Source organism: Copadichromis virginalis, linkage group LG10, assembly GCF_057382275.1.
Source record: "Copadichromis virginalis isolate Kocher_CV1m ecotype Utaka linkage group LG10, C_Virginalis_male_GT1.1, whole genome shotgun sequence".
Taxonomy (NCBI): domain Eukaryota; kingdom Metazoa; phylum Chordata; class Actinopteri; order Cichliformes; family Cichlidae; genus Copadichromis; species Copadichromis virginalis.
This window is the reverse complement of record NC_140627.1, coordinates 13379906-13406065: the sequence shown is the minus strand read 5'-3', so window position 1 is coordinate 13406065 and position 26160 is coordinate 13379906. Positions and strand designations below refer to the sequence as shown.

Here is a 26160-nt window from a genome sequence, read left to right as displayed (position 1 = left end):
GTTTCACCCACACAGTACAAATGAGATGTGCTGACTAATTCTTTGTGACATTATGGAGGGTTGTGAATGCTACCTCGCAGACATATGGACAAAACACACATGATCGAAGTGACATTTATTAATCGGTCTGGATCAAAACAAAATGATCATATTTTGGTCTGGTTACACCCAGTCCTTTTATCATTTAAGCTGGTGGTGAGGTGCACAAATGGGCCCTAAAACAACTGCTTTATGCATTTAGTCTGACAGGTACCCACAAAAAGATTACCAACCATTCTCTTCCAGAAATTTCAGGATGGAAGATAATGCACATACCACGTGAAAATAAGACCGTCCCCATCTGCATGCTCACCGGTTAAAGGATCATTCTGGGATATTTTTCATCTTAAATTTAATTTGAATACTTTTGATGGATTTTAGTTCAGTTACATTATAACTTTGAATTGTTTATTTCTCTCCACACACAGTTTTGACTTAAATTTGCCTCCCTTATCATCATCTCTGCTACACCAAGACAATGCAAGGGAATTTAACTTAGCACTCACATATGCTGAGACACTGGATAAAGGTCAAACCAGAATGACTCTGTTACTACTTGGCTAAAGATTGGTGTTTCCCTAAAAGAGGACATCATGGATTCCAGTAACACTAGAATTTCCATCGTAAATGTAGGAGGTACCGTTCTTACCAATATGAGTAGTACTTTCTGACATATGATTACAACTTGGCTCCACGAGGCATATGACAGGCCCTTATGAAACTGGTGCCACTTGTGGTCAAAATACGTGACCGATGTGAAGCAGGAATTGCAACTAAAGCAGATGCGAAACTAATGTCTGTTAATATAGTGTTCATATATTTAGGAGTCCAGAGGAAATACTTATTACTCATGTTTGATAACCATCAGACACAAGGATGACACATTCCAGTATGATCCTTTAACCTTTTAACACTTAAGACATAAATTAGTAAAAAAAAAACCCTCTAATGATTTCAAAAACCGCTTTACTAGGCCATGAGATACAGACCAATCAAATCCTGGGAAAATGAGACACACATCCAATTTTAGGTTACTAAGAAAATTCAAATAAACTGCAAATACAGATATGTGCCTATAAATATGTACAAAAAAGTATAGACACTTTTTTTTTTTTTTTTTAAACTGGTGTTTTAGTTCAATGTTAGGCCCTCAGTCTTTTTGAGCCAGTGCATAATCTTCTCCACATGGTATGCGTGTCCGTTTCTGCCGGTTTTTGCCGGCTACTCCAGACCCAGGACGTAGTTGATACCTTGCACAAATCCAATAATAACAGGTTGCCAGGCCACCAAGTACCGAAGCCAGTCTAAAAGTTGTCCGTACATGACGTGCGGTCTTTCCCAGCTAGAATAGAAATGGTTAAGGAAATAACCCTTGACAACAATCAGAAATGATAAATAAATGGAGAACAAGAGGTCAACATGTAACCACAGTGATAACGCAAGGAAGCAGAAATCTTCATTAGCTCCTGAGAAATCATTAATTATATATAACATGTATTTGTCAGTTATATAAAGTGTTTTTCCAACCCACAAAAAGGAACAGGAACCTTGTATACAATTTATGCTTTGCTTTTGTTTGTTTGAAATAGCCTGTACTTAGCAGTCTGGAAAACACACACACACACACACACACACACGCACGCGCGCGCGCTGTGACTTGGCATAATTAGGTTTCAGTGCTTTGTCAGATCTCATCTATCATACTTAGTTTTGGACTTAAAAGTAAATTCAAAATCTTCACAGGGTCTGTTTTTGTCAGCATTTTTATGCAGAAAGTTATTTCATTAGAATCTTTGAAATTACAACTAATTCAGGAATCATTCAATATTTAGTTTAAAAAAATGTAACTAATGCAGACAAAATCCCAGAATAAAAAGGATACGGGTTACTGAACATCCTCTTCAGATCCACCTTCTCTTTGCAGTACGGACACATCTGCTTCTTCCCGACGATACACCATCCTCTTATGCAGAATTCATGGAACCTGGATTTGGAGTTAAGGCTCAAATACTTAATACTCGGAGATCTTTGAACATTCATCCAACATTAATGCTCTAATACCAGTCAAAAGGACAACATTCATCTGATACTAAATTATTTATACAAAACAATAGTACAATTTAAGGACAAAGGATAATTTCCTGCGCTAGTTTAACTACAGATAGCACTGCACTGTAGGGCGAGACACTTGTACTGCACTATTAATTAATAATTACATTTCACTTTGCAAATATGTGTTGTTTTTTGTTTTTTTTTTATCTAAACCTGGTGTTGCTTTTATGTGTAATAAAAGAATAATCTTCAGGTGTGGATAATGCATTTTTGATCACATCTTTTTGTAAGGAAATAAGATAGAGGTAAATTTTAAACAGCATTTTAAATAGAAAGTTGATTTCCTATAAAGAATACATCAAGGAACGTGTCAAACTTGATCCAAAACAAACAAACAAAACAAAAATCGTGAAATGGCACTGTGTATCATTTACAACACACAACAGATCCTTGGGGAAGTAACAGAGACATCAACAGTCTGGCATAAAGGTCAGGTAAACCCTGGCAATTCCTCTTTAAGCTGTTAATTTGAGTACACAGTGTAGTTCCATGCCAACCCACGACATACCTTTTATACCAACAGAATTCTCCATCACGCACCTGAACTTCTCTTTCAGCGGTAACCATTAAAGGCACGAAAATGTGTCAGTAAATGTCACAGGAAGGATACACATGGTTGCAAGATAATCGATATGTGTTCTCAATGATCCCTTCCTCACTGACATCGACAAGGATGGGCTGACCGCACACAGCACAGATGTTGTCTGAGAGGTGTTTGGTTGGCATGCCAGATGCACTGTAATACTGCGGGAGGGAAAAGCTACATTAAATTTTAGGTTACAGCCAGGAGAAAATATACAGTTTTAAATTTGCGCATTTACCCCAATGGTTGAAGCCATGAAGTCCGCACACATCTCTGCAAAGTCCCTTCCCAGGACCCCGTAGTACAGTCCATAGAAGAGAAGTGAAACACCAAAGTCCATGGCATCCTCTGGACTTATCCTGGACAGAGAACACAGTACTGAAATCATCTGACTGATAATGTTGTTATTCAACCTGAAGTTCAGTTTGCTCCATAAGACGGGCAAATGCTTTACATTTTGCATGAAAGACTAGACTATAAAATTTCAATTTTCTGTTTTACTGTGGCTTTTTTCCCCTCTGTTTAAAAATAAATAAATAAATCACTATATTTCACCAAGCTAAAATTAAAAATTGTTACAAATCTATCCTTTTATGATGATCCCAGAACATCAAACCATAAACAGTGATAACAGTGAAACAGAGCAGACAAAATATGACGTTTTCAAACTGAAAATTACATTTTATGAAAGCACTGTACTATAAAACGAATCAACTGACAGTTGTAATTCACCTTTTTATACATAAAGTGTCGGGAATAATTATTTGATCCCCGGTTTAAGTTGCTCACAAAGAAATGAACAGTCACTAATTCTTATGGTAGTATTTTTATTTTAATGGAGAGGACAGAGTATAAACCAAAAACAAAAATGCACTACCTTAAAAGTAAACTGGCCTCAGCCACTGAGTCTGTCACTGAGTGAAATGAGTATTTGATCCTCATGCAAAGCATGAAGGTGAAGCCTCCAGATAGTAAGTCGGTGTCTGTAATTGATTGACTAATCTGTGTGGAACATGGGCACAGTGTCAATCTGTGGGAGCCAGAATTCTGCCTGCGTGGTACAGGACCAAATACTTATTGCACTCAAGGACAAATCAATGTATAACTTTTGTAATGTGTGTTTTAATGGTTTTTGGTGCTCATTCAGTCTCAATTACAAAAAAAATGAACAAACTCAGGAAGGGCTCAAATAATTATTTCCCCCACTGCACACGTGAGGCCTGTTAAAAAAGGCAGATTTAATGAAAGAGAGATTTTGAATGGTAAAATCATCATCAAAGTAGTCAGTCAAGTAAACAGATACTTTTCACTAAAGCTTCTCCTTGTAATACTCTCAGCTCTCAGTTACGCTGGAAAAAAAATTTAATCGCAGTGTGTGCAACATCAAGTACTTTACTTCATAAATTAGCAAAAAACCAAATCACATAGATGGACAAGTACGAAGGAGGAAAGAACTCGTAATATGGAAAACAGCGCCATCTAGTGGCAGCCAAGTGCTAGAGGATGCATCCAACCTATCACAGAACCTCAGAATGTGTTTCACTGAAAAAATATTTCTATAGTCTCCCAATTGAAGGGTTTTAATTGCAGTAGATTGACATTCACTGACATTTTTAAAAAACTGAACTAATGTGCAATACATACCTGAATATTAGGTTAATACCAAAAAGTGTAAACATGACGACAGTGTAGCCAACTATTCCCGTGGCATAGCTGATTTTATACAGGAGGAGGAACCACTTGTACACCAACCTACACAAACAAAAAAGTTGAATCAGAATATATCAGGAAATTTTCCTGACAATTCTGTTCCCACACAGAGAGAGGAATGGGTATATTTACAGGAACGTGTGAGTGTAAACAATGGCTTTACCTCGGTGTGGTGCAGGCCAGTGGCTTACGGGTAGCACGGAAGGAAATGTACGCTGTGATTACAGAGAAGATAAACCACGTGGTCAGGAACCTCCACCAGTGAAGTTTGGTAGTAAAGTAGAGAGGAACTACCCACATCTGGAACAAAGTCACCAACTACAAGACAGCAAAGTGTGTGCGTTAGAATATTCATGCAGTCCTGACTACCATCAGACAGTGCAAACACAAAAACATATAACTTCAAATTTTTGATGATGTGGAAGAAAATAAGAAATTACAGGATCTCTCTTTGAGAAAACAGGTTTAACTGGAATTATGTATGACAACTAAGAAACCATAAAAACCACAGCATTTACTGTACACTTTCACTTCCCATTCTCTCTCACACACACACACACACACACACACACACACACACACACACACACACACACACAAAACTGTGTTAATTCAAACTGAACAATTGCCAAATTATCAGTGTTTCTTTTGTGCCTTACATTGTATGACTTTGGATGCCTCTGTTTCCACTGCACGAGGACTAGCTGGGCGACAACCAGGGTAACAATGAGGATCAGCACCATCTCTGCGTGCATGGCCTCATGGCCTTTGTGTTTGGCATGCATTCTTGCATGCTCCATCCTGTGGAAAAACAAACTTAATTCAGCAACTGGCAAGCCTGATTAGACTGCGATGCCTTAAACAAAACTTGAATTAATGCGTAAAAGCTGTTCCAAGATCAACTCTACATCTTCAAGTACAAAACATTTTGTTATACAGATTAGTCAACCCCTTGATATGGGTCAGCAGATGGATGAGAGTATAATGTCCAATATCTTTTTTTTTTTAAAGAGTGCAAAAGATATCCAAAAAAAGAGGGATGAGTAATTTAGAAATGGTGTCCTGATAGTTTGTTCAAAAGATAAATTACACCTCTGACTGCACTGTGTACAACAGTCTCAGCACTGTCTGTAGCAGTGTATGCATCACGGCTAACCAGATAGTCATGCTGAGTCAAGCAGCATTATTACATTATGCTGCTTCTCTTTTCAACACAACTATAAGACATTGTATGGATAAAAGAAGAAGTCACTCGGATGAGTGACGAAACGTTTCTCCCACGAAACGCTACGTCCAGATGAACAGAATCAACTTTTGGAGATATGGGTAAAAATATTTGCAATCAATATCTGATTTTTCAATCCCTTAAAATATAATAATAATAATAATAATAATAATAATAATAATAATAATAATGGCCAAAGAATCCAGAATCATATTAGGAAAATGTATACATGCATGGCAAAGACACTAACCTCCACTTCTCTTCTGGTGAAAGCTTGGACAAATCATACTAAAGAAAGAGAGAGAAAAATAAGTAACAAATTATCAAACTAAAAGCTTGCATGAAATTACATCCTTCTTTTTTTAAATTGGGACATATGATAGTGTGCACACTGATCACAGAATCGTTTTAAAACTCCTATAAAACAAGTCAATCCCACCAAACTGCAGCATTTGCTTCACCTTTTACACAGTTGGCTCCAAACCCCAAGATCTTACGCTGCATACTAATTACAGAGCAGCTAAAAATAAAAAATAAAAAAAATAAAAAACTGTAATGGGACTGAAACATTTAGGTTTGGTTGAGCAGCAAGATATAAGGCAATTGCATCCTGAAATATCTATATTTAAACAACAAGAACACTGGCATGATTAACCGGTAGTCCCTCCCATGTTGTTGAGCTTGTTAAGCTACTATCCTTGTATTCAAAACAAAGAACTGTTGATGACTCCTCTATTTATCATCTGCTAAATATGGTATATGAATAACAGACACAAATACACATTTAAGGGCTCACATCCATATAGTACGATGTTCCTTGTAAAAAAAAAAAAAAATCAGTTTTTACCTTTTATACCTTGTTACCATGAAAACAACACATTTTAGGTATACCTGCCAATCATTAGCATCATTGCATTTTACTCACTTAACAGATTAGCTCATCTACGTGTTGTTTTTCACTGCACATACTAAGATGTAATACAAAAATAGGTCAGTGTGCCACATTAAAGTTCCTACTGAAAGATAGATAGATAGATAGATAGATAGATAGATAGATAGATAGATAGATAGATAGATAGATAGATAGATAGATAGATAGATAGATAGATAGATAGATAGAGTGAACTCATCAGTGACGGATATAAAGACCTCTTTGGGATTTATTTCAGGTTGTGATGCCACTTTTGCATCACAGTAAATGTTCTGCCTCCTACCACCTGCTCTTCACATCTCAGACTTTGAGAGCTTTTATCACGGACTCGGTTTACACCGTGACCTTATTTAGTTTAGCATCTAGCTCGATTAGGTTTGACCAGAATGTTGAAATCCCACAGGAAGTGATGTAGTCTTTTCTTCTGTCTGACTTGTCGCGGCTAATGCATTTGGTGACCTTTGACCCCAACAGCCACATCAGCTTTATTTGTAGGGTTATTAATTCAGACGGTCACATATCTCACAGCTCAGATCAAACAATCGCGAGTGCACAAATCTCGTATGAAATACAGTTTTTTTATAAAAATAAGTAAACTTTGGTGCTACTTTAGTCACATGAAAGTAACTAACAATAATTAGCTTGGCAGTTGGAAAAAGAGTCCTTTTACGCTTGCACTGTCGCTTTGACCAGTGAACAGAACAGAGCATTTTATACACACACCTCTGCTCAGTAAAATATGGCTAACAAGCAGTTAACAAGCAGCTAGCTACTTACCGGAGTCTAAGCCCAGGAGTAGCAGTTGGGTTAGCAGCAAGTAATACACCACATCATAAATCCGTTTTATTGTCACAATACCTCAGAACGGTCCGTTATTCTCACCTGGTTCGGTTCATCGTGATGCTCCAGTCCATGATCGTGCTCAACACCATCAACCTCCACCTCAAACACCCCGGCCATCTTCGGAGTGCTGCTTTATCGTTCCGGGTACATTAGCATTAGCGAAAAACCGGGCACATCCGGTCTTGGATGTTTTTCTTCCTTCAAAATAAAGGGCGGGACATGTTCAGAATTTTTAGCTTAGCCTTTTGTTGTTCCCTCTTGAAGTCATAGTTAATGTTTGAAAGTCTCAGGTCGTCACCGTAAAAATTTTCCCCACATCTACACGGTGTTTTTTGGACGGCGCCCTGTATTTTAACGCTATAATTGTGTAGCAATTTGCTCTGAAGATTAGATAAGATAAGCAAAGATGAAATAAGTACAAGTACCTCGGGCTGTGGGTGGACAATAAACTGGACTGGTCATGCAACACAGAGCACCTGTATAAAAAAGCCCAAAGCCGACTGTACTTCCTCAGGAGGCTGAGGTCTTTTAACATCTGCAGGAAGCTCCTGAGGATGTTTTACCAGTCGGTGGTTGCTGGAGTACTTTTCTATGCTGTGGTGTGCTGGGGGAGCAGCACAGCAAAGAAGGACTCATCCAGGCTGGAGAAACTGATCAGAAAGGCTAGCTCTGTGGTCGGCATGAAGCTGGACACTCTGGTGACAGTGGCAGAGAAAAGGACATTAAAGAAACTGATGGACATTATGAACAATGCTGGGCATCCTCTGCACACGGCCATAAACAATCAGAAGAGTCTGTTCAGTGACAGGTTGCTTCTCCCCAAGACAAGAACTAACAGACTTAAAAACTCCTTTGTCCCACACGCCATCAGACTGTTTAACTCCTCTCTGGAGGGGAGAGGGAGGGGAAACAGGAGGACAAAGGAGGGGGGAACAACTAAGCTGTAGTGCCTCTTCACCTCACTGTACAATACCTTGTGCAATACTTTTTGTAAATAGTCAACAGTGCAATAGACTCAATACTTGAAATGTGCAATTCACTTGTATTTGTATTTTTTATTCCTATTTATTCTATTTATCCCCTTTGTATATTTTATTTATATTTGTCTCTGTATTTATATGTGTGTGTGTGTGTGTGTGTGTGTGTGTGTGTGTGTGTGTGTGTGTATATATATATAACAATTCTGTAACTGTAACTTCGGTCGTTGCTGTGCTTTTTGGAAGTCGAATTTCCCAGAGGAACCCACCCGAGGGATTAATAAAGTTCTATCTTATCTTATCTCTTATCTTATAAGATAAGAACAGATAATCCCACAAGTTTTTACAGCAGTTAAAAATTCCGTTCAACGCAACATATAACAGACCTGCTTAAATTAGTAGACTAGTATATAGCTTACTGAAATAAAACGGGTACTAAATACTGAAATATGATATGACAAAATAAATGTAATACAATTGTTAAAAAAAAAAGATAATTAAAAAATAGAAATCAAAATTAATAGAACAAAGCTACCCAAGTAAATGTATAAAAAATATGCACAGTCCAAAGACATGCAGTTAGTGGTGGATAGGTTAATTGGAAACTATAAATTGCCCATAGTTGTACCCTGCTTCTCGCCCTGAGACAGCTGGCTCCAGCCCCCCTGCATGGATGCATATATACAAATACTCCTCTGTCACACACAATTCTCTGCACGTACTCCTTCACTACATTCATGAATCTTCTATGTGGTCTTTCTCTTCTCTTGAATGGTAGGTCCATCTTCAACATCCGTCCACTGCACATGTGCAAACCACCTCAACCTTGCCTCTCCAAAAAGTTGAACCTGAGCTGTCCCTCTGACAAACTCATTTAAAATCGTGTCAATACTAGTGATGTGCGATACCACTGATTTCCTTTCCGATCCGATACCAAGTAAAATTCAGGGTGGTATCGGCGATACTGATCCGATACCCATACTCTGTACAAAAACTTAATCTTTCATTGCATTTCATAATACAATATATAATTGTATTATGTAATTGTAATAAGAACATAACCATATTGCTTCATAATGATTAGAGGACATCAGACAACTTGTTTTTATTGCTTAATAATGCAGAATAATCATATAGAAATAAAAAAAAAACTGACGTTGTGCACTATTTGAGCATGTTGCCTGCCTGCAGCACTAAAGGACTCTGCCAGAGACGTCTGTCTCGCCCTAGCAGCACCTGTCCCTGTCGTCCTCTTCAGTTCGCCTCAACATAAGCTTATCATATTCTGTGATGTGATTTACTCCGAGGTGTTTGACGACGTCAGTGGTGTTGCCACAACAACTTGTCCACACAGGAGTCTGTTTGCGCTCAGCCATTGTTGTGAGTGTGCACGCCAGGGGCGGCCACACATTTATACAGCCGTATTCCGCATATGACTATGAAAGGCAGATGTAGATTTCCTAGAGCTATGCTTGTGGCACATATAAACATGAAGTTCGGTGTTACAACTTGTTTCTGGTTTTCAAGACGTTTATAAACACGTCGCCAAACTGCACGGACGAGCCAGTCCTGTTGTAGAAACATAATTGCATGTTCTACTGTTGCATCCCGCCAGATTTTTGGTCCGGAAAGAGGTCACCGGAAAACGTAAAAGGACGAACGTGATTGGTTTAGAAGCCTATTAGTCTCGTGTGATTGGCTGAGCGACTGACACACTTTGGTGTAACTGACTTCGGGCTCTTTGGCGCGCTCAGTTTGAGATTCTGCTGTGATGCTTGATTGTTCTCACAGGGTTTATAAGCTTGTTGTTAGCTACTTTGCGCCACAGTTTCTTTAGCTCGTTTCCAGCATCCAGCTGAGAAGATACCAACAGCACCTGCTTTCTGAGGAGACCCGCCGCTTCATTTGTCATCATGCATGTTATCAAACGAGGTACTGTAGCTAACTTTAATACTTCCATTATCAAAGAGGCTGATGCAAACCCGGTCACCGGCTTTGGTACAGTCGTGGGAGGGGGAAGCCTTGAAATGTATTTACGTTGCAGTAAATATTAATAGCACAACGAAACATTGCATATTTTGTGTGCATGTGTGTTAAATACACGTTAAAGGTGCTTTTGTTTCTTTGTGTGGTGTTTCCGTCGAAACGCCAAACAAAGACTCCCGAGTTATGAAAGGGCAGAAGAAGCGGACAGAACCGGTTGCTAATTTTCCCCCGGCTTCTTATGTTGTTTTGGTCTTCTTTATTTACATATGTAACATTTGTATTCAAAATAGAAGCAGGACAGCTGAAATTTTAAATTTGTTTTACACCATGTCCACAGGCTTCCCTCTGTGACAGATGTGTGTGTGGGGAGGGCGCTTTTTGGCGTGTTTTTATCATCTGTTTTTTTTGGCGCGCAGCAGCAGCGGGGTGTTGCCTTTTGTTGACACTAAATGGTTGGGCAGCTGATCACTGGGAGCCTCATCTGAGCTAATGAGTAAACTGGGGGAATAAATTGAGCAGGAGAGTCAATTAGACGGTGATATGCGGTGTGTTTAAGACTAAGTTATATTAACTAGCTAGGATACTTTACTTCAGATAAACGACCAAAGGAGTTTGAAGACTACTGAATTAAATTTGTGTTATTTTTGTTTGTTTGGTTTTCAGATGGACGCCCTGAGGCAGTTTCCTTTGATAAAATCACTTCTCGGGTCCAGAAGCTTTGTTATGGACTCAATTGTGACTTTGTGGATCCTGTAAGTTGCTAACACCCCCCCCCCCCAAAAAAAAAAGACAGAGAGAGAGAGACAAAGAAAGGTCAGGTGATGAATTAATATAAAAGCTGATATCTTGTGTTTCCGCAGGCCCAGATTACCATGAAGGTGATCCAGGGTTTGTACAGTGGAGTCACCACAGTGGAGCTCGACACTCTGGCAGCAGAGACTGCTGCCACTCTCACAACCAAACACCCAGACTATGCAGTCCTGGCTGCACGCATCGCTGTATCTAACCTGCACAAAGAGACCAAGAAAGTATTCAGTGGTGAGTTTCATTAGTCCTTTATTTATCCAGGTTAAAAATCTCATTGAGATTAGAAATTGGTGGCATGGTGGGGCAGCACTGTTGCCACACAGCAAGAAGGTCCTGAGTTCAATTCCAACATCAGGCCGGGGTCTTTCTGTGTGGAGTTTGCATGTTCTCCCCGTGTTTGCGTGGTTTCCCATACTCTGACACTTTGATCTTAAGTAGACTGGACCAGTGAAACTACATGATAAATCTAAAAAATGACACGCACAAAAAAGTTCTGGTAGTTCAAAGGACAAAGTCCTATAGTGGAAAGTTTTATGTCATTTAATTATCTTTTTAAAAAATTACTTTGGTGTAGTATGAATAGCAGTAGAGTCTTTATCATTAAGAAACACTGCAAAACTTCTGAAATTATAATTAAAAGTCAAAATCTATGCATTACCATCCAGTGGGCCAGATTAAAATCTTCTCTGGGCCGATTCTGGCCCCTAGGCCTTATGTTTGACACCCCTGCTCTGCACCAACTTCCTGAATTTCTGTGCATTTCATGAAATGTATCTATAGGTATGACTTTACATTGAAATCATAGCACCTGTAGTCTACTATAACACCCCCTGGTGCACATCTTTTGTAGTAACTAATAATGCTGCAAACAGGAAGTTGCTTAGCTTTTTAGGAAGACTTAAATAATCAGCACTAATATTGAACTGACATTCCTCTTTGCTTGTGTAGACGTTATGGAAGACCTCTACAACTATATCAACCCTTTAAATAAACGTCACTCTCCTATGATCTCCAAGGAGACGCTGGACATTGTTCTTGAAAACAAGGCTGTAAGTGGGGTTTGATTTTATCCTTTGTTCGTCTCCTCACAGTTAAGGTTTGGTGAAGCTTTTTAACACATTTTCCTCAATTTTTTGCAGCGCCTCAACTCGTCAATCATTTACGACAGAGATTTCTCTTACAACTTCTTCGGGTTTAAGGTAATTTCTCATTTTACCCTACATTTAACATCCTGTCCATTAGACACACATATTACCAGAATACGATACTTTTGCAATGTTTAACATGTTGCATTATGCAGAATATTTTACCAACACTGTGGTTTATCCCGGTTTTTCAGCTGCAAAATATGTCGTCAAAGTTTGTGTCAAAGTTTGTCAGTATCAGTATAGCGCACAACGTCAGTTTTTTTTATTTCTATATGATTATTCTGCATTATTAAGCAATAAAAACAAGTTGTCTGATGTCCTCTAATCATTATGAAGCAATATGGTTATGTTCTTATTACAATTACATAATACAATTATATATTGTATTATGAAATGCAATGAAAGATTAAGTTTTTGTACAGAGTATGGGTATCGGATCAGTATCACCGATACCACCCTGAATTTTACTTGGTATCGGATCGGAAAGGAAATCAGTGGTATCGCACATCACTAGTATTCACCCCTTTTTTTTATTCTCTGACCCCTATTGTGCATACACTATGATTATGAATCTAATTTGTGCTTTTTTCTCTAACAGACTCTTGAGAGATCATATTTGTTGAAGATTAATGGCAAAGGTGAGAGTTAAATTCCCTACAACTTATTGATAAGCATGTTTATGGGTGCAGGCCATCAGGGACTAACTATTTAATGTCTTTCTCTGTAGTTGCCGAGCGACCCCAGCACATGCTAATGAGAGTGTCAGTCGGGATTCATAAAGGTGACATTGATGCAGCCATTGAGACCTACAACTTGCTGTCAGAGAAGTGGTTCACTCACGCTTCTCCTACACTGTTCAACGCTGGCACCAACAGGCCCCAGCTGTCCAGGTAAAGAATTTATAATTGAGGGTGCTGATACGCTCTGATACTGTGGGGATTTTTCCACCTAATATACTTTGTTTGGATTTCTGCAGTTGTTTCTTGCTAGCCATGATAGATGACAGCATTGATGGTATTTATGACACACTGAAGCAGTGCGCGCTCATCTCAAAATCAGCTGGAGGTATTGGAGTGGCAGTTAGCTGCATCAGATCTACAGGCAGCTACATCGCTGGGGTGAGTAAAATTTTGACGAGTTGCTTTCATTTATACAAATGTGTTTTGTTTTTTACTTAAAGTGGTGCGTGTTTATTTTGTTTCTTAAAGACTAATGGCACTTCCAACGGGCTGGTTCCTATGCTTCGTGTGTACAACAACACAGCACGTTATGTTGACCAGGGTGGCAACAAGGTAAAGATGAGATTTTCCCATAAATTATGGAAGATGTGTAACAACAGTGTAAATAAAATGGTGCTAATCGCATGGCTTGGTTTTTGTGTACTTTAGAGGCCTGGGGCGTTCGCTATGTACCTCGAGCCGTGGCATTCTGATGTGTTCGAGTTTTTGGAGTTGAAGAAGAACACGGGTAAAGAAGAGCAGAGGGCGCGGGACCTGTTTTTCGCCTTGTGGATCCCAGACCTTTTTATGAAGCGAGTGGAAACCAATCAGGTGATTACTGGGGGGAACTCCATGCTGGCCAGAGTTGACTTTAGGGTTTTATTTTTTCCTAAATGGTGAACAAATCTTATCCTTCTGCTGTGATTGTAGGACTGGTCTCTGATGTGTCCCAGTGAATGTCCTGGATTGGACGAATGCTGGGGGGAGGAGTTTGAGGAGCTCTACACTCGGTAAGATCAGCACAACAAACTCTGTTCTCAACAAACAGCTTTTTTTCTTTTTTTTCCCCAGTGCTAACCTGTCCCAATGATGGTCTTGGTTTTCAGATATGAGAAGGAGGGCAGGGCTAAGCGTGTGGTGAAGGCTCAGCAGCTGTGGTACGCCATCATTGAGTCGCAGACAGAAACTGGTACACCATACATGGTTTACAAGGATGCCTGCAACAGAAAGAGTAATCAGCAAAACCTGGGCACCATCAAATCCAGCAATCTGTGCACAGAGATCGTAGAGTACACGAGCAAAGATGAGGTGAGGGGTAAAAGATGTACTGGTCACAACAAATTTAGCTTTTTGGGACAACTATGTGTATTATTCTGTCAGAACTTGTTTTCAGTTTGGTTTGTTCTCCTAACTCAGGTTGCAGTGTGTAACCTGGCTTCCATCGCCGTCAACATGTACGTTACACCAGAAAAGACCTATGACTTCAAGAAACTTGCATCTGTTACCAAAGTCATTGTCAAGAACCTGAACAAGATTATCGATATAAACTACTACCCAGTGCCTGAGGTATGACTTCCTTTCTGGTGTTGCAGCCATGCAGCTGGGTTTCATAAGCTCTATGTAAACATAACTTCTCTGTCCCTCTTTTCAGGCTGAAAGGTCTAACAAGCGTCACAGGCCAATTGGAATTGGTGTGCAGGGTCTGGCTGATGCTTTTATCCTCATGCGCTATCCGTTTGAAAGCCCAGAGGCCCAGTTGCTCAACATTCAGATCTTTGAGACCATGTACTACGCTGCCCTGGAGGCCAGTTGTGAGTTGGCAGCAGAGCTTGGCCCTTATGAAACCTACCCCGGCTCTCCTGTCAGCAAAGGAGTGAGTAGATATCAGAGTGTCTCAAAACCATCCTGGGATACATTTTAGCAGTTTGAGATCAAAACCTAACAAACACGTTTGTTTTTTCAGATTCTTCAGTATGAAATGTGGAATAAGACTCCAACAGATTTATGTGACTGGAAAGCACTAAAGGAGAAGATTGCCAAGTAAGTTTTCCTGAATGCCTGGTTTTCAATTTACTGCTCACGTTAACCATAAATGGTGGCCATAGTTCTTACTCCTGTCCATCCTCAGGCATGGTGTGAGGAATAGCCTGCTTTTGTCCCCAATGCCCACAGCATCCACTGCCCAGATCCTGGGTAATAATGAGTCCATCGAGGCATACACCAGCAACATCTACACCCGCAGGGTGCTTTCAGGAGAGTTTCAGGTGAGTGCTGAATGCATCTGCCGACTGTGTGTTAAGACATGTGCACAGCAAAGGCAAGGCTACTATGTGTGTTTTCAACCTGTCCTATAGATTGTGAATCCTCACCTGCTGAAAGACCTCACAGAAAGAGGACTGTGGAACGAGGATATGAAGAATCAGCTCATAGCTCATAATGGATCCATCCAGGTAAAAGGCTTATTCAGTTGTTCCATTTCACTGCTCCAATTGTTCCTATAATTAAGCCCAACTTCACTTGTGGAGAACAAATAAAATGTGAATTTGTCCCTCTTCTTTTCAGAACATTGATGAGATCCCAGATGATCTGAAGCAGCTGTATAAAACTGTGTGGGAAATCTCCCAGAAGACGGTCCTCAAGATGGCAGCAGATCGTGGTGCATACATTGACCAAAGCCAGTCGCTTAACATTCACATTGCTGAGCCAAACTATGGAAAACTTAGTAGCATGCACTTCTATGGCTGGAAGTTGGTAAGTTAAGACCAACTGATTCATGGTTGAGGTGGAAATGGAGAAATATCCAAACAGTGTTTGAAACCTTCCCTTTTTTTCCTCCCTCCACAGGGCCTGAAAACTGGCATGTACTACCTGCGGACAAAGCCTGCTGCCAACCCTATTCAATTCACCCTGAACAAAGAGAAACTGAAGGAGGGCCAATCGGCTAAGAGCGTGAAGGAGGAGACCAAAGAGCGCAATACCGCAGCCATGGTCTGTTCCTTAGCAAACAAAGACGAATGCCTGATGTGTGGCTCTTAAATGAAGTTTGCTACGCTCAGACAATCGCATTACTAAATCACCTCAGCTTTGCCACTTAAACCTCTGTTTTTGAAACACTTGGTGCTTTTTATCTGTATAAGCTGTAACATGTGGTTTATAAATGCTGATGTCTTCAGATTACAAATATTTACAGTTTTCATAATTTAATATTTTTTTGGGATTTTAAAACATTTTTTCTGTTTTCTTGGGGTTTTTTTTACATCATGAAGCATTGCATGCGTGTTTTGTATAGAATTAATAGGTTATAATGAATTAATATTTCTTTTAGCTTCAGGTGGGTCATACTAATGAATTCAGGTTGACCTGCATTTTAAATGAATGGAAAATAAAATATTATCCATGCTCTGAGATTCAGCATAATTATTATTATTATTTTTTTTTATTTTTTTTTATTGAGAGACAAGTGTACAGTAGTTTACAATGACAACACAATCTGTGCATAATTATTTTTAAAGATACTGCATACAAGTTTTGGATTTTGCTACAGGACATCAAAACCTGTTGGACAGCAGCGCTGGGCTTAAGTTGGGCTGATGAGAACAAAAACAAAGTTTAAGGAGACATTGTGATAGAAAAGGTTATAAGCCAAGGTGATTTTCCAGTGCAAGAGTTTGGATATGTGCCATGGGACCGATGCTGCTGCAGGTGATGAAGTAATGAGCCAGTGTGTTCCTGCCTGAGACCTCATGGGAGTATTATGTATAAAGCAAGCTGAGACCTGTATTGTCACAATGTAGCAACGGGTATAGGTTAGCTGCCTGATGGAAATAAAAGGAGGCGACACTTTAAGACAGGAGAGTTTTATTTCAATGAATGTAAATTGAAAACTTTAACAGCAGTCTGTCTGATAAATAACTAACAACCTAAATGAAATGGAATCGTCTTGGGAGATGAAAACAAGCTCAGAAGCTTCTGGGTTTTGAGAAACACATTTCCAAGTTTGTGCACAGGTATCCAGAGAGCTACAGCTGCTACACACATCTGCACTCAAACATCCTTAAAGCTCATTTATTAAAACTTTCAACTATACTTTGTTTGATCTGCACAAAAACTGCAAGACATTTAAAGAGGGGTTTTCTAAAGGTATGAAGAAGGTCTAAAGCATTGCTGGCAAGCCTCTGCAGTTTTCATCCTTGGGCTTAGAAATAGACTACATGACAAAATGTTTGGCAATCTAAAGATGAATGGATAAAAGTAAATGTTTTTAGGTAGTGGAAAATATCTTGCATGCAAACTGACAGTTTCTCTGCTGATCCTTTGTTTACTTTTTAAGACATGGGGAAAAAGTGGACATCTCAAAACTCTGATCAACTGCACTTTTGTCAGATATTGCATAAAGTGACCAATGAGGCAGCAAGGTCACCTCAAAGGTTAAGGTCTCACTGGTGTGCCATCGATCGATTCTTCCCCTTCTTGGGAACCAAAGCCCATGTCCTGGGAGCTGCTGCTTCCTGTAGGTGAAGGAATCATTTTCTTCATTTCAGGTTTTTCATTGCTCTTCTCATTGTGAGGCGTCTCTGCTACATTATGCTCAGGCTTTCTTCCCTTCATCCAGCTCGGTTGTGCTGCTTTTTTTTCTTGCAGCTCAATGTGATTGAACTTGCAGATTATTTTTTGGGTTTCTATCTTTTCGTCACTCACTTCGATGCTCTCGGCATGTGCAGAGGTTATGTGTTCATCCGGCACTCTTCCCTCCTTGTTCATCCCTCCTTCATTTAGGGTTTCTGCCTCTTCATCCGTGGCCTCGTCACTCAACGTTTCTTCTGTGTTAGTAAAACCGTTTCCTCCTTTCTTCTCCTCTTTCACTTTATTTACACTAATTTCACCTTTGGCTGCTTTCTCCTTCTCATCTGAGTTAATTTCCTTCTTTTCCTCTTGTTCAGCCTGAGCTCGGCCTTCCTCCATTTTCACCACAACAGAGTCAGGAAACTGTCCCTCGTCTCTACATTCATCCACCTCATTCTGTTGAATGTCTGATTCCATCTGTGCTTCAAACTTTTCTTTATCCAGCTTTTCCTCAATGCTGTGCACAGTCACCTTAAGATCTGTGCATTTGTCATCTTGTCTGGTGGTAAAACCTCTGAAATTGTTCTTGGCACCAATGATGTATTTCCCCAGTACAGAGGAGCCATTCTTGGTCGGTGCATCGCTTGTATCGTTTCCATCGTCCATTGCGTACTGCTGGGCGACTTTCAGATCGTTGTGCATCCTGGCGACCGCTTTGCTCAGCTCAGTCATTCGATTTCCAATATCTGAGGGAAGAAAACACTTTAGTCACACCAAAAGCTTTTTAATGATTAATAATTTACTTAAAACTGAAATCAGTGCTTAAAAAAGAAGAAGAAAACCTGCTAAAATCATAGAGCTGATTTATAGAATATCAGGAAGTCAAATTACACACTATATGGACTGAAACATTAGATCAACAAAAGGTGCCTGACCATAAAATGAAGCTTTTGTGCTGATGTTAATGTAAGAGAAGGTTTGGAGCTCTGGTGTTACTGAGTCAGCAGATCATTGGCACAATGACTTCTTTAGAATGATCCATTATTTCCTCTTTTGTTTGTAAAGGCAGACTCCATGCCAAGATGCTTGATTCTATACACCTGTGATAATGGAACTGAAAACACCTGAACTTAAGATTAAGCGGTGTGGCCCAATACTTTTTCCATATAGGGTATATCCGCTCTACAAAAACGAATCAAGTGCTTACTGAAAGAGTCTTTACCTTTCCTCTTGGTCTCCTCAAACTCCCTGCAAGCTGACTCAATGTAGCGCTGCACCAGTGCCGTGATCACCTGCTGACGGTACGATAACTGGCCATCTTCAGATCCCTTATCACTGGACTTTTTACAGAATACAGATAGCATAAAACATGTTAAATGCCATATAGAGTATAATTAACATATATTAAGTAAAATGTAAAAGATAATATATTCTTTTACTAAAATCCAATTCATACACACTTACTATAGAGGCTATGGGGGGATATTTTTGCTCAGAGGAACAAGTGCAGCAGCAGCAGATTCGTCTAAAGATGCCCCTTGAATGGAATTTTTAAAAATATATATTTAAAACATTTTTTAAAAATCAGAATAAAAGGCTGTTTTTCTAGTTTAAAATCTGTATTTTTGCAGCTCACCTTAGGATGTAAAAAATGGCTTTGGGGGAGGGGATGATGTTGAAAGGCACAGGCATAGTGAGGCCCTCTCTGAAGTAGCTGAGGTACAGCTTTGACCTGGCAAATTTCCACTCAACGTCCGCGTCATCCTGAATTAAAATAAATGCACATCAGTCAGTGCGCATCCCAGAAGGGGAGGGGGGGGGGGGCGCTTTTGTAGACGTTACACAGGAGGATGGTAATTCTTTACCTCAATTTTCTGAAAGGAGTTTGTTATCATGGCAATAAGCATGTTGAGAAGTACAATGACAATGACAAGAGTGAAGATGCCATACAGGACCCTTCCTACAAATTCTGCCAACACAAACTCTGGCATGTCCACATATTCCTGGTTTACAACTCCAAACATGGTCCAGAATAGGAAGCGGAAGGTCTCATTAAACCTGTGAAAGTGAAGAAAGGCACAGGCATGATGTGAGGGTTGTTTTATTTTATTTTAAAAAAAAACAAGACAAGTTATAATCAAGCTATAATATCAGGGGGTTGAACAATAAAGCCTTTGTGACAATTACCCAAAACTGCCAAGATGTGCAGAACAAAAGGGTGAATCTTTTTATAACTCATCTGTTTTAAGAGTTAAGTTGTGCATTTTTATGGGACATGAGTATTTTGAATGACAGGTGACTCCCCCGGTGAGCTGTCTATATGTTATATACTGAACAGTGGATGCAGAAAGTGTACACACCAATGGTAAAATGCTGGGGGTTTTTTCATGATGCAATCAATACAATTTTCCCACCTTTAATGGTATACAGTATGTCCCCTGTACAATTCAATTGGAAAACAAATCTGTTAGGGAAAATATACACTACAAAAGTACAATAGGCTTGTTGCGTACACCGATAATCTAGGACTTTGAAGCATCTTTTGAGTCTTCTTGGGTACATAGCTGCCATCAATTGGAGACTCTGGTTAATCCCAAATAAAGTTCAGCTGTCCTAAGAGGATTTCTCTGAGATTTACTCAGTTGCCTGCTTCAGCCAAAGCCATGGGTTGCAAAGGGCAAAGCCTCAAAAGGATCTCACTGTTGAAAGGTATCAGTTGCAAGAAGTGTACAAAAAATGTTTTCACAATATTTGAAATTTCATTGAACAGAGAAGACAGCCATCAAAAGGTAGAGGGAAAAATAGGACACTAATTACACTGGAAAGAACTGGACTTTGTTGCAAAATGAACGAAAAGACGAGATGTAAACCGGTCAGAGAAGTTGCCCAGAGACCTACAGCAACACTAAAAGAGCTGAAGCTCCAGTACTGGCAAGTCCTTGTTGTATACTACATGTGACAACAATATCCAGTGTTCTCCTTATGTCTGGACTATGGTGTAGGGTTGCAAAATGGAAGCCTTTTCTGATAAAGTTTGGTATGTTTGGTACAAAAATAATTCCTATGCATCACCAATAGAACATCATACCCACAGTGAAGCACGGTGGTGGTATCATTTTTAGGTTGCTTTTCTTTAGCTGAAACCGGGGCTTTAGTCAAGGTGGAGGTAATTACAGCTTTGTACACCTGTCGCTTTTGACCCAAATCCTTTTGGAGTCTACCAGACAGCTGAAGAGGAATTTTACCTTTTTAGCATGACAATGACTCTAAGCATGCAAATCAAAAAGATAATGGCTTCACTAGTAGAAATTACCCTGAAGATGGTTGTGCACAAGAAAGGCCCTCAGAAGCTGACAAAAGTGGACAACCAAGTCAAGATGTAGCATGCTGGTAGACTCCCTTCCCTAACAGATGATTCAATTGAACTGTACTGGTTATAGGTCACACGAAAAGTGGGAAACACTTTTAAATGATTTATTTGGATCTTTTTTTTTTTTCAATGACAAAAACTGGTATTTCAACAGAGGTGTGTACACTTTACATTCAGTGTATGTGGCTTGATAAGTATGAGTTCCTTTGAGATTGACAGGAAGTCTGTGTTCAGGTTTTAGTTGGAGAAATTATTGTATTTCATTTATGCACTTTTTCAGAAGATATCACCTGATAACTTAAGCTTCAAAAATAGAGTAAAAAAAACCATTATCCCATATTATTAACAAGCTTTGAGAGCTTAGATATTAACTGTAAGGGCTAGTCTACATTTCTGTAGATCATTTAAATTAGAAATACTTTTTACTGCCTTCAGAAAAGATGATGTAAAAGTCTCTCAAACTCTCTCTAGTCTTACCTGCCAAGATTTGGAGAAATGACATAAGGAACATAGATATTGTTGATGCCACAAAGGAAGGCGGTGCCAATGATCATCAGTATGAACATAAATCTAAAAACAAACAAACAGAAAAGAAACATTGACATAATTCTGGTTCTGTATATTCAGATGTAAAAATATAAGGAATCAGATATAAGTGACCTCATCATATCATCAATCATCTTTCCAATGGAGATCTGTAGTGTTCCCAGAGATTCGTGGGCTGGCAGGATATATGCCAGCCGTGTGAAGCTTAACATGCTGGTCACTGCAAAGAGGACCTCGGCAATCAGCTGAGGATCTTCCTGGTGCCAATTGTCACGTGCTGCAAGACAATTTCACAGAGTCAAAACAAAACAAACAAACAAACAAAAAAAAAAAAACAATTGAGCATTGAGATTTGTGACATTCATTTTGGATGAATGATTTTTTTCCCCCTTACAAGTCTGGGTGAAGTAGACACACTCCTCTGTGCCATCATGATCATGGCAGAGGAAGAAACCTTTGAGCAAGATAAGCACACGTAACGCAAAAGATGCCAGGTACATGCTGAGCACCATCACGTCCAAGCAGTTCCACCAGTCTAGGAAGTAACTCCGAAGCCCCTCGATCCACACTTCCTTACACTCATACCAGAAGAATCCTTTAAGAAACAGACAATCCAAACCCTGTTCACATCTAATGGCTGTTGTCTAAAAGTTAAAACTAGAGAAAGTGCACCTACCGACCACCCACACCATGTGGAAGGAGCTGTGCAGAAGGTTCTGCTGCCGGGAAGCAAATGTGTCCTGATATAGCTCCATGGTTATCGATTCCCCAAGTAATGTAATGAGAAACCACAGGTAGGATGCAGAGTGAAGAAGAAACTTGATCACAGGAATTCTTACTAGCTTTCCCAGCTGGGGAACAAACAACACAGTCAACTTAAAATTGAAATAATACCTCACATAGGGATGGGTACCGGTATCCATGGCACCGGTTCTGACATAAACGGTAGTAACCAGACCGAAAAGCAGCGCACATTTCGGTGCTTTTTTTTCCTGAGCTGTGATACACTTTAGATTCTAGCCAATCATTTTACGTTTCCGAGGATAGTAGGCGGGGCCAGGTACGTACGTTCTTTTAGAGCAGAGCTACAGATTAAAAATGTCCAAGGCAAAGCAGTCAAAAGTCTGGCTGTACTTCACAGCAAAATATGCAAACTCAGCAGCCTGCAACAAGTGTTTTAAGCCGATACTGTCAAAGGAGGTAACACCTCAAATCTCATGAAACACCTGGCGATGCATAGCGGGTTTTTTTTTAAAGCCGAGAAATGCGCCGTATTTGATAGCTTGCTGCGAGACCTCACGCCGTGCACATCTACTGCGGGTGTGGTGCCTGTTATCGGACCCGCAGTTAGCAATGTCCCCCAAAAACACAAAGAGGAGAGTCCTGGCCCCTAGCCCTGCCAGTGTAGCAGAAATGATGACGGATGATGATGGCAGCAGCAGCCGCTCTTCTCTGCGTGAGTAGCTTAATGTTGTTCGTGTGTAATTTACGTTGAGTAAGCTAACCACGTTATTACATTAATGCATGTAAGGTGAACTAGCAAACATCATCATAGCTACATGCAGCTGTCTTCTTGTTTGATGGCAGATACTCCCTTCACCCTGGCCAAAAAGGCTAAAATGACCAAAGAAAAAGTGGAAAACAGTTAAACATGAGAGGTTTTTGGACAAAGTTTATGTTTTTTCCATTGTTTAAGCACTGCTTGCAGCCAAGAGTGATACCATATATGCCCCATAGCTGCAGAAAAGGCTAACATTGTTATCTTTTTACAAAAAAAAACAGCTGAACATGAGAGGTTTTTGGACCAATTTTGTGTTCTCCATTCTTTAAGCACCGGTTTAAGCACCGGCACAGTTTCAAAAGTACCGGTTTGGCACCGGTACCGGATAAAACCTAAACGATACCCATCCCTAACCTCACATGACATATTTATGTACATCCAATATCAACCTGCTACTACAGAGTGTGTGACCTTTGACTTTGGTGCAATCCAGTAGGCAAGGCAAAGAAGGGGCATGGTAAGAAAGATTCCCATAGAGACAAACAGCTTCCAGGCCGTTCTGCTACCTCTCCAGCCTGCCAGTTTCCCACACCAGATAGAGGACAGAACCTGCTGACAGATTGGGTGCGCCACAAACTGCCACAAACAGAGAGAAACAGAGAAGACAGGAATTGATTGTTTCTTATCTTACTTGAATTGATTGTTTCTTATCTTACTTGTCTTTGGTTGGCATCAGTTTCTAATTCTAGCTACCTGCTTCTGGTTGTAATTGACTGCAAGCCGCAGGCGAGACAGGCTGGGGATTCCTTCCTCAAAGGCCTGTTCATCCAAGGAATCCTGAGTTTCATTTCCACAGCTGTTCAAAATAGTGGTTACCTCGCTCTGGTTGCGACACATGCCCAGCAACTCCACGGCAAACTCCTGACAGATCTGCTCCAGGCTCAGGTACTGAGGCTGTAGGAGAAATTAACCATAAGTCAAGAAGCAACAGAGACACCCGTAATGAATAGTGAGCAGGGATAACTATGAATCTCCTCAGACCTTGAACTCTGGCTCTTTCTGTGACAGCTTACGGAGTTCTCTGCTGAGACTGAAGGCGCTGAGCATGGCATCGTCAGAGGTGATGGACAGGTAGGCACGGCTGGCAATGCCACGATAAGTATTGATGCGAGACAGGGAGAACTTCAGCAGGTCATACTGCCGGCCGTTAGAACACTCCAAACAGGCGCAGGAGATCTTATGTGGCCACGGGATGACGTGGCCTTTCTGGGTGAGCATGGTAACAATCTCGTACAGGTCTTTCTGGCAGGCTAAAGTCAGAGGGGTCACACCAGGGGCAAACTGAGAGTTGTCAACAGAACGATCAAATATGGCCTGAGAGAAGGATCGTACGTCCATCTTGTTCCCTTTCTCCTGATCCAAGCGGTCCAGGAGACGCTTCACCACTATGGGTTGGTTGGTGTCCACGGCGACTAGCAGAGCCTCATGAATCTGCCGGAAGTCAAACTTGACTCCTTGCAGGAGGGCGTCCATGGCATCCTCGTTGCCCAAGCGGATGGAGAGGTTGAGGGCCTCCCTCCACTGACGATCCTCAGACTCATCCAGCTGACGGGTAATGCCGTCACCTGTCTTCAAGAGTCCACACAGCAGCGCTGTTTCCCCCTCCTGAATGGCACTGATGAGCGCTGGAGAGAACCGCATCTTCTTGCTCATAATCTCTCGCCATTGCTCTGGCTGCAGGACAGACCGGGAAAGTCAGCAGCAGTCTCAGATTCACACACTCGAAGTCTTTGATTTTAAACCATTTTATGCTGTTTGATTATGTTTAGACAACAAAATTACTCAGTTAGATTTGAGGGGAAAAAAATCATGGTTTGCTTAAAATAGACTTTGAAAGCTTTAACCACAAGGCTTACAAAGTGAACAAAGGTCTGAGGGTAAGCTTTTCTGTTCTGTCAAGATTTTTTTGGCACTGAGGCCAAATACACGATTCAACTGATCCTTTGATAAAATAGCAAGATATACTAGGAATAAAAGAACATGCAAATAGGGAAAGATTTGACTTGGAAATGCATGACATATATGAACACAAACATTAGTAAAACAAAGAATTCCAATTTATTTTTTTAAAGCTGTTCCAGTTTATATGAAGCACAGTAGGGTTAGACTTGCTTTTTTGTTTTTGTTTTATTAACCCGCAACTACTTTTTTCATATCAAATAACAAATAAAAGCCACGAGCCAATAAAAATCTCCTTACCGTTAGTTTTTCCATTCCCAATCACAAAACAACACGATTTCGAGAGGCGGCTCTAAATCGAAAACAGAAGCAGATTCACTGAAACTTCAGGGATGAAGATATTGGCAGATTGGCACAATAATTCCAAAAGAGGAGAACTGAGAACTCCGTAGTCCTCTGATCATGTGCTATCGGCTGACTACTGAAAAATCAACGTACACAAACTCAATAACAAATTTCAAAGGCCCTCGGGGCTAGGCCAATTAAAATGTTACCGGTTCAAAGTACTTTATGCTTGGCTGGGCCCAAACCAAACTGTGACTGCATTCAAACAGAAATTAATTCCGGTCTCTCAATTGGAAACAGCACCATGGCACAATTAAGGCAGCTGTTGCTGAACACACAGCAGCTGTCACCATTTCTCCCAGAGGAGCTGTGAGGAGCAGTGGGAAAAACAAGGAGCTGCAAGTTAAACATTTACAAATTTTCACGGGTCTGATTTAAATCTTTTCCTGGAAGTCAGATTTTGTCCATTCATTAAAAATGCATGTTATAATTATTGTCGTGAAACACATAAAGTTTCCCTTGATTTTACACCGATCATGTTTATAGGGATTTTTCAAAATCACTGCAATTTTGCCAACATTCTCTGTATATTGCTGCTAAACTCATAGCTCCAGCTACACTGTGTGCGCTCATGGCTTTGGTCCAAATTTGTTATTTCGTTTACGTTTACTTTAGAAACAGAAATACATCCCTATACTCCTTTACTACAAAAATGTCTACTAAGCAGCTGATGGTACCGCACTCGTAAAAGAAAGCATGTGCTATGTTTAAATGATGGTCAAACAAGTTTTAATGT

At 40.2% G+C, this 26160-nt stretch overlaps 3 protein-coding genes across 4 annotated transcripts; 1 reads left to right on the top strand and 2 right to left on the bottom strand.

Moving 5' to 3' along the window:
- Positions 1–98: 98 nt before the first annotated feature.
- Positions 99–7642, bottom strand: LOC146699975 (E3 ubiquitin ligase RNF121). 2 transcript variants are annotated; one of them, XM_085469937.1, is made up of 9 exons: positions 7483–7642; positions 5920–5957; positions 5104–5245; positions 4608–4762; positions 4379–4486; positions 2973–3093; positions 2762–2895; positions 1922–2023; positions 99–1381 (listed from the first exon to the last, which is right to left on the bottom strand). In XM_085469937.1, exons 1-9 carry the CDS (start codon positions 7558–7560, stop codon positions 1261–1263), a joined length of 999 nt encoding a protein of 332 aa, XP_085326063.1. In that variant the 5' UTR covers positions 7561–7642; the 3' UTR covers positions 99–1260. The 2 variants fall into 2 exon arrangements, with proteins under 2 accessions (XP_085326063.1, XP_085326064.1); XM_085469938.1 differs by lacking the exon at positions 7483–7642 and adding an exon at positions 7378–7443.
- Positions 7643–9960: 2318 nt separating this feature from the next.
- LOC146699974 (ribonucleoside-diphosphate reductase large subunit-like) lies at positions 9961–16485 on the top strand. The gene is made up of 19 exons (XM_085469936.1): positions 9961–10352; positions 11070–11158; positions 11267–11444; positions 12162–12262; positions 12353–12412; positions 12960–12999; positions 13089–13251; positions 13338–13479; positions 13570–13653; positions 13750–13911; positions 14011–14090; positions 14187–14388; positions 14497–14646; positions 14732–14953; positions 15044–15120; positions 15209–15344; positions 15435–15530; positions 15643–15831; positions 15925–16485. Exons 1-19 carry the CDS (start codon positions 10334–10336, stop codon positions 16114–16116), a joined length of 2382 nt encoding a protein of 793 aa, XP_085326062.1. The 5' UTR covers positions 9961–10333; the 3' UTR covers positions 16117–16485.
- Positions 16486–16899: 414 nt separating this feature from the next.
- On the bottom strand, positions 16900–24815 carry LOC146699973 (short transient receptor potential channel 2-like; the record flags this gene model as incomplete). The annotated part of the gene is made up of 12 exons (XM_085471475.1): positions 16900–18389; positions 18866–18983; positions 19108–19180; positions 19280–19407; positions 19509–19701; positions 21491–21583; positions 21674–21836; positions 21954–22154; positions 22236–22410; positions 23532–23696; positions 23814–24014; positions 24102–24815. Coding segments are annotated over 12 exons (3105 nt in total), but the record flags the coding sequence as incomplete, so codon positions are not given.
- Positions 24816–26160: the final 1345 nt, after the last annotated feature.